The 16,243-nt window shown below is 41.7% G+C and overlaps 1 protein-coding gene across 1 annotated transcript in view; it reads right to left on the reverse strand.

The window, feature by feature from the left end:
* Positions 1–16,243, reverse strand: part of LOC112467709 — a 134,205-nt gene that overhangs the window by 40,976 nt on the left and 76,986 nt on the right. The window contains exon 3 of the mRNA XM_025036437.1: positions 2,667–2,702. Coding sequence (XP_024892205.1) covers positions 2,667–2,702 — 36 coding nt within the window. The remainder of the gene's footprint in view (positions 1–2,666; positions 2,703–16,243) is intronic.

Genomic DNA, 16,243 nt, shown 5'->3' on the forward strand with positions numbered 1-16,243 from the left:
ACAGGAACTCGTATATAGTGCACATATAATTGATTACACCGGTCGAATATCTTATACGATAATTGTGAAAAACGTGAGTATTTGCAAATACGTGAATATATCTTTGTCGCACACAATCGCCACTAATTGAATTATATATCCAGCAGCATCCATTCTCGAGCGAGTCTTGCAAACGATATTAATTACCAAAATCGATATTAATTACCAACAGTTTGAGCTTGCAAACTATATAAGTCTAAGCATCTTAACAGACGCTATTCTCTTGCAGATATAATCGTTATTAAATTTTTTAAAATTTTTGTATGACAGATAAAAAGAATTATATTCAAATGTCTATATATATCTTTTTTTACTTCAAGATATAAAAGATATTTTTATTCAGCGTATTAAAGAGAGAAAGAGAGAGAGAGGGAGAGAGAGAGAGAGAGAGAGAGAGAAGGAGGGAGGAAGAGAGTTCCGATGAATGCGAAGCTGCAAGAATGTAATTAAGGAGCGGAAGTTGATTATTTAAATCGCGTAAAGTGAGCCTTACTCAAATTGAAATTGAATTTGAGAGTTAATTACCAAGGCGTTCGGAAATTAAAAAGAAAGATCGAACGTTCGAGCCTCAATGGTTCGAACAATCAATTAGATACTTCTTCACCGCAGGTTACCTACCTATTTGTTAGATGCATTTCGTGCAGCAATAAAGAGTGTTGATCGCACATGCAATGTAATAATGACAAAAGCTGAAGTACATCCTTGGGGCGGGGCAAAACTTACGTCTCTTGAAAGGCTCATATATGCATATACATATACGCTGTGTTTATTGAAAAATTCGAAGATTCGCTAAATTCCGGATTGAGGATGTGAGAAAAAACAGCATGCAGTGACAATTCGGCACATCCCGGCACGAGCGATATCACAGATCTCGCCGACGAGAGTTAGCCAACGGTAACGAGAGTAGACGCGGTAACAGGAGTAACCACGGTAACGAGGATAGTTCGAATTGTAGCGATCCGAGTAAGTCGCGAGAGGAAAGGGCAAGACGCGCGACAGGATCCCGGGGACGAGAGAAAGTCCCACATTCAGTATCTGAAGTACTCGCAAAAAAGGTAGACGGGGATGTCGGGGGACCCGATACCCCGAGTCTGATGGGCAATTTCGTGTTTGGAAAGCTTGAAGATGCCTGCAAGCGGGTTGCGCCCACTTGGGGATTACCTCGGCAGTGACTACGAAAAATAAGGCGCGGGGAGGCGAGCTCGGAAATACCAAGTAGACTATGTCAATATCTGCGTATGCGATGCACGTACATCGCCGCGGGGAAACGGGCGGAAACATCGGTAGCGAGCGAGAAATTTTAGTGTGTTATGTTTTACTAAGGATTGTTTGCGCTTGTTTTATTCAAATATATACGCGTGTGTAGGTACAGCATCACGCGCGCGTATAAAATACGGAAGAGATGGAAAGAGAAGCAATCCCGGGTATACGCGAGTCGCCATCGAGAATTCTGATATATCTCGTCGTTCACGATGCCATCCTCATTTTGCGGATGATGCTTCTATAATTTCTCGCGACTGAGTCGAATACCGACGGAAATTACGAAAGAGCTTTCTCTTTTCAGAGATCTGAACGCACAGTTAAGAGCAGCTTTTAACATCACAAAAGGAACTCTTCCTAAATCGCTGCATTTTGCAACTTTGCTTTTTTATATATTCCGCAGAGCTTAGAATAATGCGACGCGCGATGAAATTCGTATCCAGGAATTTTCAGCGTGTTAAAAACTGTCGCCACGCTTTGTCGCGATTTATAGCCGCGCTCCCCGATCGAAATCTCGTGAATGACAATGAGATTATAATTATTCGCGCGGGATAACAAGATGAATTAAGCGTCGTTAAGAGGCGCGCCGCGCGTCCGGGAATAGCGAAAAATGTACATCCTTAAGAGCCGGTGTTGCGGAACGCGGGCGCAAAATACGTGTATGTGTTATCGTGATCGTTTTGACGGCGATAACGCAATTTCACGGTACGCGAGGCCACACGCGCTTTCCGTGTAATTGAGCCATGCCGTCGATCGTTTGAGAGGGAACATTCGGCCCGCATCGGGTTATTCTTCGGAATAACACGTCGCCGAACGTTGCGTGTCAGGCTATCTAAATCTGCGATTTCGCCAGGAAGTCCAACCTCGTTTTGCAAAAGCATATCGGCGAATTCTGGTCGCGCGCGCGCGCACGTATTATCAACCAAGTGGAAATAATCGATTTTGTTTATCCGCCTTTTAGTGGATATGTATCTTTGTAGCGTTTAACTCGTAGTATATTTCCACGATACACAAATCGATAAATATATTACAAACGTGATGCAGCATGGCTTCAAAGAATAAATAATTCCCAGTGATATGTGAATTTTCAACAAATAACAATACTTCGTGATTTTGAAATGTGACGTATCGTATAATTGCTTAATACCGAGTATGAACGAAAAACTGACGAATTGTCCGAAAGACCGGATAAGTAGGGAATTGTTTCTGTGATCTTTCGTTTGGAAAATCAATATTATCGTAGCATGCGTTTGCAGCAAAGCTATAGCTATATGTCAAGCTTCAAATGAACGAGAAGCTACCTGCGATTTAGATTGGCGTATTCTGCTACCATTTGTATTACGTGTATTATGACTGAAAATACTTACCCTCGATAATGGGATGGCGCGGCTTGTAGGACATGTCTGAAAAGAGAAAAAGGGGTTAGTATTAGTGAAATTAGTTACAAGATACATGTATGTACACGCAGTCAATTACTTACAAAGCTCGCTATCTTTATAATACTTTTACCATCACCATAATTACGACACGAATATTCCACCATTCTAATTTTAGTGACGCAACGTTTACACTGCATTTCCTGCCTACCTATTGTATTACTTTTTAATTAATTACGATTCTAATTTAGAACTTGTAATTAGTAAAGATAAAAGATAATAGTAGAAAGTCTCGTTGTGATTTATCAAAATTTTCAATTATAAACGTTATCATATTTTTGCGAAAAAATAAGCTGTTTAAATCGCCAATTTATTATCCATTATAAATTAAAAATAACGATGTTGTAAGACATTCGACTTGGATCGGAAAATGAAACTATATTGGCGATTCAGTAAATTTATAAAATAATGTTCACCTGCTTCTCTCTCGTCACAAACTAGCCAGAGTCTTCTATCTAACCGTTTAAATTGCAAAGTAATTACAACGACACAATTAGCATTGCGCGCAAGCTGTGAAAAATATTACCGTTTTCTCCTTCCCCCCCTCTCTCTACATAGAATTAAGTAATTTATATTAGTGCTTACGTCGCGATAAGATTTATTCTATTTAACTGATGTAACTTAATTAAAGGCTTTAATTTAATTAAAATCCATTTTAATTAAGTGGCCATTCTTACTAGTTGTCCGGGACGCGGCTCTTGTCTCATAACGAGTCCCACGAGATGCGGAAATATAAAAGCACAAAGCGTCTAATGCAGCCCACGCTTAGGGAAATATAACACTGATATTCCGGAAATAAAAGCGTTGACAGAGGAATATGGTATTACTTCTCATTGCTACATATGTTTATTAATAGATAATACCACGTTCATTCGATTTCCATTATAAAAATGGGAACATAATATAATAAAGCTATAGTGAAGCTATACCGTGAATATACATATATTGTGTTTGTGTGTGTTTATATATATATATATATATATATTTGATAATACGCTACATATCCGAATCGCATTTTCTATTTCTAATTCTGTTCTATTTCCAATTATTTATAACTTTATTTTATTTTAATTTTTCTTAAAATATTCAAATAATCTTTTTTACTTAATATGACAAATAGAGAACAATATGGGCATCAATATAATTGCAACGAACAAACATCAAGAAAATTCGAATACCTCATTGCGTTTTGCAAATGCTTCGAAACTTCTCACAAAACTTTTAATTATCCTATCCGGACAAGCCTTTAATGAAGAGGTTCTATGCGGACCTATGATGTCGAAAATAATTATAAGTTTCCGTATGAAATTCGTTAGATACACGGAAAATGGATTGCCAAACGTCCATCATTACGAGAGTACCACGATATCAGTGACGTATTGTATGCGTTGTTATTGGAATGGGAATAACAGAGAAAATAACTGGAATTTCTCGAGGCAGAATATTAATCCACCACTTTCATCACCCTGCCGCTCTAAACAAAATTCCACGGCGAGCAAATGCATATCGCGAACAGAGGAAAACGCAGCAGTTCCATATTAAATTCTAGGCGCTTATTCTTTGACAAATTCGGGAACCGACTCCTCCTTTGAAATTTAAATTGCGACATAATTACCAAGCTTATGGCAGAGACATGATTAAAAATGGCGCAACCATAATTAAATTACGTTCGTTATATATATCACAGATATCTATTTTTTATACATTTAAAAAGGATTGTGTGTAAGACGCGGAAACATTTTATAGATAAATCGTTGTCAATTTGTGTAAATGAAAGCAACCGATATCTGTTTACCAAATTATCTACGAAATATACTGTAAGCGAGTAAGGAACGCAAATATCTCCATCGCAAATCAGCCGGTGTAACGATGCATCGGAATGCGCGACGCATATAGAGTGGTGTGTTAAGCGCGCAAATCGGGTATCCCATAAATTTCCAAATCGGACATTCGGAAGAGAGTGTACCGCGTCGCCCAGGACAGATCGCTCAGGATTGCACGTGTATACCTAGTATACGCCGTTGCGGCGCAGTTTCAGCCACGCGGCGCCGCCAAAGCGTCGATATGTATGCAGGTCGACTGTATGAGAATTTGCGCGCGCCGATATCGCGCCGATATTCTCCCTTTCCGGGATATAGGATGCGAGATACGAGACACGACGCCGGCAAACACATGTCGTCATACGCCACGGCGGATAACGCGCTAATTGGCTTGTGAGACGCACATTCATACGCGTATATGCATCTGTAAGAACCACCGTGCAAAATTTGCATAAGAACTTGGTGCGGAAGACTCTTGACTGATGACGAAAGCGCGACTCGATATCACACTATACACGGTATTTCTCATTTTTATTGCTTATTTGTTATTTGTCGTGAAATATTTTTTTAACCATCTACCTGTAAATAAATTCGATTATAATAAATTTGCGACTATAAAGAACGCTGTTTGATTCAAACACGAAATAATTATGAAGTGTAAAGATCAGGTATATTATAATTACACGCATTCAGAGTAAATAGAATTGTTTTGACAACTATGATAGGTATATAGATCTATACAATATGGACTTTATAAAATTTTTCGAAATGAGTCATTATGCCACAATGACACTTTATATTTTAATAATATATTTTTTATTAATATAATAACTATTTTACTTTATTATTTTCTTGTAGTCTATCCAACCGTATCTACTTCAAATAATTAATATTATGTTTTTTTAGTTGACAACTTACTTATTTTTCTTATAATAATTTTATAATTTATAGAAAAGTTATTTCTTTTCAATTTTTTAATTGCTGGTACTTTTTTCTTTGAGTATACAGTAACATATATTTATATGATCTTTCGTTTTTCACTTGTATTATACGTGTGCGCGCATCTTTTGTATTTTGCGTATGACGAGTATGCTTGTAATAGGCCTATTCGCTGAATATTTGAGGATTAATTCGCGCAAGATAGATATCGACGAGTACCAAGGCCTATCCGGATATCGATGATCGGCGGATAGTTATCGAGACAATAGGAACACAACGCGGTTGAATAAACTCGTTAAACGACCTGGCTATACGGATTTGCACGCGAGAACTTCACAGAGACGGAAGGCGTACCGTATCCGGAAGATTGCACAGATCGATTTTATCCGCACTCGAGAGCTCGACAAAGTGCATTGTTCTTGGTAGGATTGCAGGACACCGATGAGAATGCGAAGAGAGAGAGAGAGAGAGAGAGAGAGAGAGAGAGAGAGAAGGAATGTCGTAGAGGACAATAAAATTCGCGAGAAAATTATCGTGAAAAAAATGTAAAACGTACTACACATATTACAAATTTATTGAAAAATTCCGCTTCACATATCTATATAAGAAACAATATGTGTCTTTTTGTTCAATACGTAATTCGTATATACATAACAATATGTAATTTGTATACATTTTAAGTCTAGCGATATTTTTAATGGCTTAACTTCCGCGCACAACAGTTATATGGGAGGCCAAACCGGGAATGAAGCAATTACAACCCAAAAACGACGGAAACGGAATACTTTAACGCACGCGATAAATTCTCGACAAATGGCGCCGTTGTAAATGCGGTTAAATTTAAACGTGTATAAATATTCGACGCGCGTGTAATATCATCGTATTTTAGAACGATTGAGCGTTCAAGTATAATGGCCGGGTAATTCGTACGCTTTATCACGCGCACTTTATCGCGGTTCATAAACATAATGTCTCATATATGAGGATAGGGAGGGGGGACTATTTTATCGCGAAGAAATTTCGCGCGTGGTGCACGCAAATGCTATTCTTCATTCATCCTTTTTTTGCATTCGACGCAACGGGATGGTCGCAAGATCTCGCCGGAAACAGCGGTGAAGTACTCCCCGACTTTCTGTTTCCTCATCCGAGAACATACGTACGTGGTACGCCGTATACCTGCCAAGCGGAGACGAGGTCGCTATGTAGCGCACGTACTGAAGAGGATACATTACACGGAATATATAAGAGCTTCGTAATGTTATAAACGAAGCACGAGATTTTGTCTGCTTGCTTTGTCGTTTCTCCAACGTTGAGCCGCAGAAAAGCTCGTAAAGGCAATTCTAATAACGCGATATACGGGTTATTCGAGTAAGTCGAAGCTACAACGAACAGTTGTGTGTTATTAAAATTAATTATACATGCCGCTGTTACAAAGAATTTATATTTACTAAATTATTTAAGTTGTCTACGCAACGAAATAAATAATATAATTTATGTATGTTTTTTTTTTCGTAGAACGCAAGGCACTTGCACATATTATTGCTTCACAGGATAAACAGATTGCAACCGGTTTATAAGAAGTATCAAACGTATATCCTTGTCCTGCGATAAACGACGATAAATAATAAATAGGGATGTTTGCTCTCTCTCTCTCTCTCTCTCTCTCTCTCTCTCTCTCTCTCTCTCTCTTTCTCTTCTTCTCAAAACACTTTCGTGATAAGAACGCGCTGTATTTTTTTGTAGGTGCACTTTATTTTGCGTAAACAAGAGTATCGCTTTATCGCGCGTGCTAGCAAAATGCATGCCACTCCATAAAAGTTGTAGAGCGTCGCGCGATGTAAATGTAAATTGCATTCTGCGTACACGGATAAAAATATTTTTGTTTACCGTGGCGAGGTGACGTTTACGCTACGAGGAGATATTAGTTTTATTTATTAGCGCGCTTGGTGTCAGTGTTTATCGAAATTTTCAATTTTTCCATAAATCTGCATATTCGAACTATAGGCATATTGTTGCCAAAATTCGTGACATTATAACACTCCCAACGTGCCTTTGCGAACTCGTGTTTCGGACCGAGATCATTATCCAGCGCGACCGGAACCAACTCGATCAACGGATACGTGTCAGTCTCAATATATGTACATCCCAGTTATGAAGACGAGGTGGATGTATCCACTGTGTGTCCCTGACCAATGGGATCACAGTTGGCTGATCAATCTAGTAAGCTTACTGTAACATCAGTTCGATCGGAATCTTCATCGCGGATATCCGATACTGTCGATAACTACCTTGCGTCTACAGAGTACCTGATGGGGTTTACATTGCAGATCTCTCGAGATCTTAGATTCGCGCGTCAATTCTACGACCTGATCCCGAGGTCACATTGCATCGGTTGAAAGATCCCAAAGTTACGACACACGAGTTTATCGGACATCTTATATAATTAAACAATTATTTCTTACCATAATTCTTTTATTCTTTGTGATTATTCGCTTGTTCCACTACTTTTATTACTTATATTATATTGATTAAGTTATTAAGAATGAATTATAATTTGACGTGCGAAATCAACGAGGGGGAAGTCTGATCGGCTTCAATAATATCTACTGTAGAGGATCAACCATGTGTGTATATGTTTGTAGATACGAATCTATCAAACTGTTTGCGCTCGATGTTGTACGGATTACAGGATTGCGAATCTGCTTATCGCGTTTGCTGGAACAGATGAGATTCCAATGTAAAAGTCAAACAGTTCCAATTAGAATTGGAAGTTGGAATTTGAAATTAAATACTTCACGCACTGCTACACGCGTAATACATAATTTCTCTTATTGTGCACTAATTGTTAATTAGACCTGATAGACTTTTTTCGTTTATGCATGTATATAAGAACAACGTGTTTCAAAATACAGTTTGAAAATTCTCTCTTACTGCAACCATATCTTTTTCTTGGTTATTAATTAAGGACAAATTAAATTACATTCAATATGCAGGGAAGAAGGCTTAAGGAGATTAAAGCGGCAACGCTTCGCTCACTCGACGAGATCAAAAGCCACTCCCTAGTTACTGCTATAGTTACTGCAACGCGCGTAAATGGCAGCACGCTTGACGACTCGGCTAAACTAACCCATTACTTCTCTCCCGAGTGCCGGGAAAAGCGCGGAAAATAGGGCCGCGATCGCGGCCACTCGCGCCGGCGATTGATTTCCGCGATATTTCAGGGGGGGGGGAAACTTCCCCCGAGCCCCAAGCTCGATCGAGGTTCGGGGCGAAAAATGAAGAAAGTTTCCCTTCCGGGGAAGGTTCGCGTTCACGTCTTTCGTAACTGCGCCCGCACGTGCGCGATATACTTACACCGGACGTGTCGATTTTTCGTCCTTGGCGGAAATACGCGCGCGGCGCGAGCGAACGAGAGACGCGCGCGTTAAGTGATATAAAGCTTAACAAAGTGGCCAAAAAGCTCACATGCACACATAGCGCGGAAAAACGATTCCAACGACTTTTGACGCGTGATTGGCGCGGCCGGATTACGCGGCGGATTACTTTGATATCTTTTGATGAACGGTGGAAAAACGCAGTCGTATCATAAAAATATTTCTCCCTTTAATCGAAAAATAAGAGGGACAAGAATGTACGATTATTTACGATATAACGAGTTAAAGGCGATATCCTCCGACGATAGCACCAATAGGGGTATAATTATTAACTGAATAGTCATCTTCTCTCTTCTTATTTCCTGCGCATTATTTGCTTCCTCAGGTGACTTTGCTGTTTAAAAGGGCTGAAACTTTCCTTTGTCTATCGAAAGTTTCGAATAAACTTTCTTATCAGATAATATTACAATCTTGTGTAAAGCGGCTAATGAACTCTTACGTGACCCGCTCAGTGTTAGGTGCGTGACAATTAGCTTTTCCCCCTTCCGTCTTTAACGTAATATCAAACCTTCATCAACGTTTTCTTTTTTCGAGTCATGTGAAAATGCACTTTCGCTCGACCGAGTAATCTCGTAACGGATCAATGGAATGATGATACAACAATAATGCAAGACTCAGCGCTAAAAGGGAGAGGAAGGGCGCAAATTCGGCCGCGTGATTGCCTGCTCGGAAATTCTATTAAGCTGTCACCTGCCAAGTACTGTCGGATGTAATGACAATTGACGATGATGGTGTTAACCGCGGTCAGTTGCTAATAACTGAAACGTCAGTCGACCGCAAATAAGCCAACTGTAATGAGAAGAAAGTCACAGCGACATGTCTCATCGATATTGTTGTTTGAACTATTGAATACTTTTTTGTAACACATATATAAAACGTATGTAAACATATGACTGACACATGTTACCAGCTGTTATCGGTAAAACATCAATACTTTCGGATTAACTGTCAATTCGTAAACATCATCAAATGAACCGTACATCGAATAACCCAGGTGAGATCGAACCAAAAATTTGGAGTTTATTGCATAAAACTGACGGCGCTTTGACAAACGACTGTAGCGGCAGAAATTGTCGCGACACACAGTTTTGTAACTCAATAGTTTCCTATTTCAGAAATCTCTTCATATGTATCGACAAATTGTCATGTCTCTTCGTTTTGCGTAAAACTCTTTACATGGACGGATAAAATCCGATAATATATCGCCGCGCATGCACGGCGATCTTTCCGGAGGACAGAAATCTTAACGTTCGACCGTGAGATCGGCCGCTCGAATTTGCCGATTTTCATCGGATGAGAAATTCGACGTGAAGACAAGAGCGTTGTCTCGGGATTCACGACCGGCAAAGTTGGACTTACGGTACCGTGAAATGGGGTTAGCGGATAATTACGCAACGAGAAAAAACGCCGATAAAATGAGCAAGACGATACATCAAGCGGGAAAGAAACGGCGTTAAGTAGAAAACATTTTCGTACTGCTCGCAAGCGGAATATTAATGTAAGAACGTAATTTACGATGGCGAAAATATAGTACGGCTTACAACATTAATTTCTTTCGACGTTATTCGATAGCACCGTCTTCATTCGAGCAGTCGCGAATTTCTGCTGTAATAATGGATTAATGTCACGCGAGCAAGTGATCGATCTACTTCTACCGGTGACAGGCGGCAGGCAACTGAAACTTAATGGTCGCATAATCACGTATATCAGTATTAAGAATAAACTGTCGGAGCCACGCCTGATTTTTGTTGCAAAATCATAATAATTAAACATCGGACGGAGAACAGAGGCAGCTAGCTGAAATGTATTCAGCAAGAACAACGTTAATATTAATTAATATTGAACTAATTAATATTAATTAACTTGTGACAATTGCTAACAGGTTTCAAGCAAACGGATTAAAAATAATTCTGTTCAAAAAATATATTTACAAAATGTAATTTTATTTAAATAATGATTACACTTCCATTTAACAACACATTTTAATAAAAGATTGTAAAAAGCTAAAAATAATACGAATGTGCAAATGTTAGCAATTCAGTAAAGTATTACATAGTATAATTCTCAGTATAATTCCAGAGAAAAATTTGTTTTACATTAGCTTTGTTTTATCAAAAATTTATGAACGGTTTATGTGGAATCACGAACAATGATACGTACTATATAGTAACAGCAATAACCACAATTAATGTCAATTGTGCAAAATTAATGCGCATATAGCTTCCACTCTCCTAATTTAACGGAACGCCCTAATGACCTCGGTAATCGTAATCGACACCATATAGAGTTTATTACCAATTAATTAGCACTCCACGTAACTTTACAGTCTATCGTACTGATTGAACTGGCACAGATGACATTATTTCGCAAAGATCTGACACACCCGTTCACATCGCTCGGCCGGGAGAGGTTTGTAAAAACGCACGTCGGAAGCCGAGCGTCAATCCAGGGCGCGCGGGCGCGCGCTGGAAATTACAAAGTTCCGGCAAACTCCCGGCCGTAAGTTTGACGTTCTTAACAAGGTGCACCCCGGCTGGCTCGCACAGTTTTTCCGAAGGAATTTTACACGGCATCCCGGTACGACGGTCGGCGAGCGACACCTAAGCGGGAAGGGGAAATGGCGCGGAAACGCGCCCCTTCCCGCGCGAAATCGCGCGCGAGAAAGAAAGGCCACGACGGTTTTATTAAATTAAACGTCAGCTCTACCGACAAGGCTTCCCAAGGAGCCGCGTCCTTAGCGACCGGCTCTTTCCGCCCGTCGGAGTCGCGAAAGTTGACCACGTCTCGGTTCCGCGCTGTTCCGCACGCGGCTTCCGTCAGCCGAGTTCTCGTTTCGCGGCGAAATTAAATTTCCCCCTTTCTTTATCGTGCGTTTATTTTATAAGAGTTCCGCCCAAGTTACGATTCATGTATAACAATCAACAATTCTCAAGGAGCGCAATTGTTACAATTGTTTTCTTTGGGATGAAAGAAAATTTATAAACATCAATGCCAAACCTCTCTCTTTCAACAGAATAGATTTTCTTGCGTTTAACAAATTCATCTGTTTGTGAATCCGTTTGCATACTCTGTACACAAATGCTACATAGTTTTCCCTCGGAGCTAATGCCTCGAATTACAAGTTCAGACAGCAAGTGAAATAATCCGTATTAGCTATTTCGCGACACCTTCCCGGCCCTCTCGGCGCAAATAAAGCACAGCGCCGAGTAAATGCCGACGCGAGAATAGCATAATAGGAAAACTATTTCGCGTAAGTAATCGCGACAAAAAGCGCGCGGATTCCTGCAGGGAACGATCCTGGAAAGGACGCTCGGAAGCTCGGGAGCTTCTTGCCGAAGGCCGCCAATACGCGGTGCTTTTTCTCGCCGCGAAAGTTTTCGAGTTTCACAGAAAGCCTTGAGGAAGGTTCAGGGTGTAAAAGCGTAGGAGAGAAAATGTCCGTAATGGAGCGTCGGTAGGGAGAGCCAGACATGGAAAGAGGAAAAGATAGAGAGAAACACGGAGGGAACGCGATATAGACAGACGAACGGAAAGAGAGAAAGAGAGGCGGGGGTAAGGGAAGGGGACAAGGAGTTGGTAGGATTTATAGGTGCCGGACTTATTAACTCGACGGCGAAGTTAACATTAATCTTGACTCCAACTCGGTAACTCGCGAACAATCCCAATCGCGAGCGATTGGCGCGACCTTCCCACTTCCCACCCTCGACATTGGTCGGTCCACACTGCGCTGTTCATCTTCGTCTTCTCGAAAATCTCAGAATCGCCGCCAGCGAAAACGCAAGGGAACAGAAAAGAAGAGACTTTCCTCAGTCCAGCGTAGAAACGAACGCCGGAAATACAGAGGTGCACCGTTACTAATTTCTGAGGAGAAAGGGGGAAGAGGGACGCCCGCGAAGTTGCTCGTTCGACAATCCCAGCGGAGGGTTAATTCGAGGCGCGCACCCCCGGAAAGATCGGACGAATCTACGTGGAGGAGGAAGGATCGAACTTGCCTCAGTCGGAGCCCTCTGATTCCGGAGAGAAATCGATGGCACGGCGGCCCCCGCGAGCTTAAATCAACTTGATACTTCGATTAGTTTCTTTCTCGCGAAAGTTTTCGGATCGGATTTCCATGCGCGGACGAGGAAACGACGTCGCCGGGGATTCTCGTGAGCTATACCACGCGTATACTCGATACGACATCGCGTTCTCGCGAAAGCGATAACCGTTTGGTAATCGATTGGGATACATAAAGACGATTGTCTCACTTCACGCAATGAAGACAGATTGAAATAGAATGTTTTTTTTCTATATATAGTTATACTAACATATGACACATATCGAATTGAATTTTATTTATTATATATCTTTGTTAATTTGGTAATTTAATAACTCGTTTTTCAATTTTGATCTATGTCAGGTTGTCTACGAGGGAGAAAATTTCCATGTGATTCTATGTCCTCGTTGTTCTCGACAGAGATAATTCACATAAAATTTAGTCTACCTTGGGTGCTCTTCTAATTTAATGCAGCACACGAAGCAAGATGTTTCGTTGTGACGAATACGACGTTCCGCGTAGTACTGAACTTTCTATTTCGCTACATTCTCTTGTGGACGACATTCCCCATCCCATTCTCTCTCCCTCTTTCTCTCTCTTATATAATAATGTAATTTGAAATCGCATGAAACAAACGCGCCAGCTCTTTACAGAATGGTAAATCGCTTCAAATCCTCCAGCATACGAACTCCCGTAGCTCACCCCCCAACGCTTTTACAGCCTGAGAATTTATCTCGCCGGTGAATTTGGTTTGTATCAGTTAAAAGGGTGCAAGTTTCGCCTCGTAATTTCCGACGGTTATCGCGCACAACCTAACGAATTTTACAGCCGCAACGCAATTTCGCTGATTTTACAAGCGTCATTCCAAAAGTGCGATAAAGCGTATCGCGATGCAGAGAATATCGACGCGATTTTTTTCAAAAGTATATATATATTATATTGTATATATGTACGCTTTAATCTTTAATATATATTTAATAATCCTGTTTATATCGTTGTAAGTGGAATTATAAGAAACCTTAATTAAAATGTTAACTTTCGTACTTATTAATACGTTTTTTATTAATTTTATTATTAATAAGTTTTGCTGTATCGATACTTCCATTTCCAATATCGGGTGCATCGTAGTTTGTTCTCTTTTTTTCCTGACCCTTTCTATGCTGATGTCGATACCAAATATTGATACGGAATATCGTAACAGCCCTATCCGCGTTCGTGCCGCAAAAGGTATACCCGCAATCTCGTCCGAGTGCCGCGAGGCAACTGCGTTCGCGATTTAGCTATTACCTAAAGATCCAATTTCGCGGCGCCTTTTTCCACTCGTCCGTGCCCTGCTGTCGGGTACAGTGGCAATCGGCGTCACTCCATCTTCTGCGCGAGACGCGCGGATGTCGAGCGAGAGCTCGACGGGGAATTACGGAAGGGCGTTCAAGCACTTCGGATCCGCTGTCCGTCGCGAGTGAGGAACGGGCGAGTCGATGGATTCGCGAACGATCCGCCTATCTTTCGTGCGGCGATCAAACGTATTCCTGCGGCCCCGCGCCGCGCAGGAATCTCTCCGGAACTTCGCCGCGTTCGTGCAGCTGCATGCGAATGTGTCATGTAACGCGATTATCTCGGATAGGGCGAGTGGTGGTTTACACGTGCAGCCGCGAAACATGGAAGTATGTATCGGATTAACAATGTTGAGGGGGCGAAAGGCGTAAGGGGGATGAGAGGGCGAGTTGCAAACGCCGCAATCTGATTCGTACGCTGAAACGCACGCGATAAGAAACGAGAAGCGCGCCGTGTTAACTTCCGAGTTAAACATTCCGCTCGTCAGGATGCCAAATTTATCCGCCGCATCGAGTTACGCGCCGATTGCGATTGTCTGAAACAGAGTGCATCCGGAAACGCAACAGCTCTCATGACCCTCCGTTTCGTGCATTTAGATTTTTATATGCAACTTGTTACCTCCCGGGAAATGAACGCAGTTTAGAAGAAGGAGAAGGAACGATTAAAGTCTTTTGTACTATTCGGAATTGATTCAAGACCGTTGAAATCATGACTGACACGACAATGAATTTGATTCGACAATGAATTCGACTGAATTGTCTTAAAGGAATATCCTGCTCCATCCTATCACGAAGGGAATCGCAAATATGTTGACGGGCCCGCGGCATTTACATCAACGTGGATACACACCGGCGGGAGTATATCCAGAAGCCGGGCGCGACGCAGTCTCTATAATTTATGTGGAACAAACCCCGACTGTGGGTTTATGGGGGTCGTACGACGGCGGATAAGGAGCGGGAGAGATATCTCCGGCCTTAATATGATCGGCGACGCCCTTAATCCCGAAACCCCGATCCCGCCCTCCGCGCGCGCGGCAAGCTTGCTCTAGAATGAGGACGAAATGGTGGAATCGCAGGAAGCTCTCATAAAGGCAGATGCGGACACGTGCCTTACATACTAAAGCCCGATCCTGCGCCAAAGCCGTCGCACTGCACGTTCGTGGCTATGTATAGGGTGTTCCAGAACTGTCGTGTTGCCTGCCAGACGCGAATTCCACGAGGACCGGGGAGGATGAGAGGGACCGATCTTCGTTCGGCAAACATTTAAATAATTTCGATCCCGCTTGTTGAGTTATTTGATTCTATCGCTTCGTACACACAACCTTGTCTGTCCGCAACAATTAACTAAGTGTCACGTAACCGCCACCGTTATCATAGTTCGCCACTTAACGCGGGGCTCAATGAAATCGGAATTGTTGCAGACGCGGTGTTACAGGCCGCGCACCAGCATCCGAATTGAATTTCCGAAAATTCCTGCGAAAACACGTCGCGTCGGTCCGACAAGCCGTGCGCGGACAGACGATAACTCCGGGATTCCTACGCGCGTCGAGATTCTGTCGCCGTAGTTGTATTGTCCGCGCCGGACAATGCACCGCCTGATTGCGAAGCGGCCGGGCGAAAACTTGACCCGAAAATAAACCGAATCGCTCGAACGCGCCCCGGTCGACCGCCGCCAAACGCAGTCGTCCGAAATATAGAGAGGAAGGGAATTGACATGGGGACTTCTGTACTGGGTGTCTTGGGACAACTGAATGTACTCTTAACCGCATGTATACCACGGGTCAGACACATACCTTATCCGTAATAAACTTGAAACATAATAGAATATCAATTTCCAATTTATTTCTGATGGAATTTAAATTGACAGTAATTAAATTTCAGATTTAATCACAAATCGCTCTTCCGTTAACTTTGCAGATCAAATTCCAGATTGCAACTTGAATAA

This window comes from Temnothorax curvispinosus, unplaced genomic scaffold (assembly GCF_003070985.1).
Source record: "Temnothorax curvispinosus isolate PA1 unplaced genomic scaffold, ASM307098v1 QBEX01017788.1, whole genome shotgun sequence".
In the NCBI taxonomy this organism is placed as follows: domain Eukaryota; kingdom Metazoa; phylum Arthropoda; class Insecta; order Hymenoptera; family Formicidae; genus Temnothorax; species Temnothorax curvispinosus.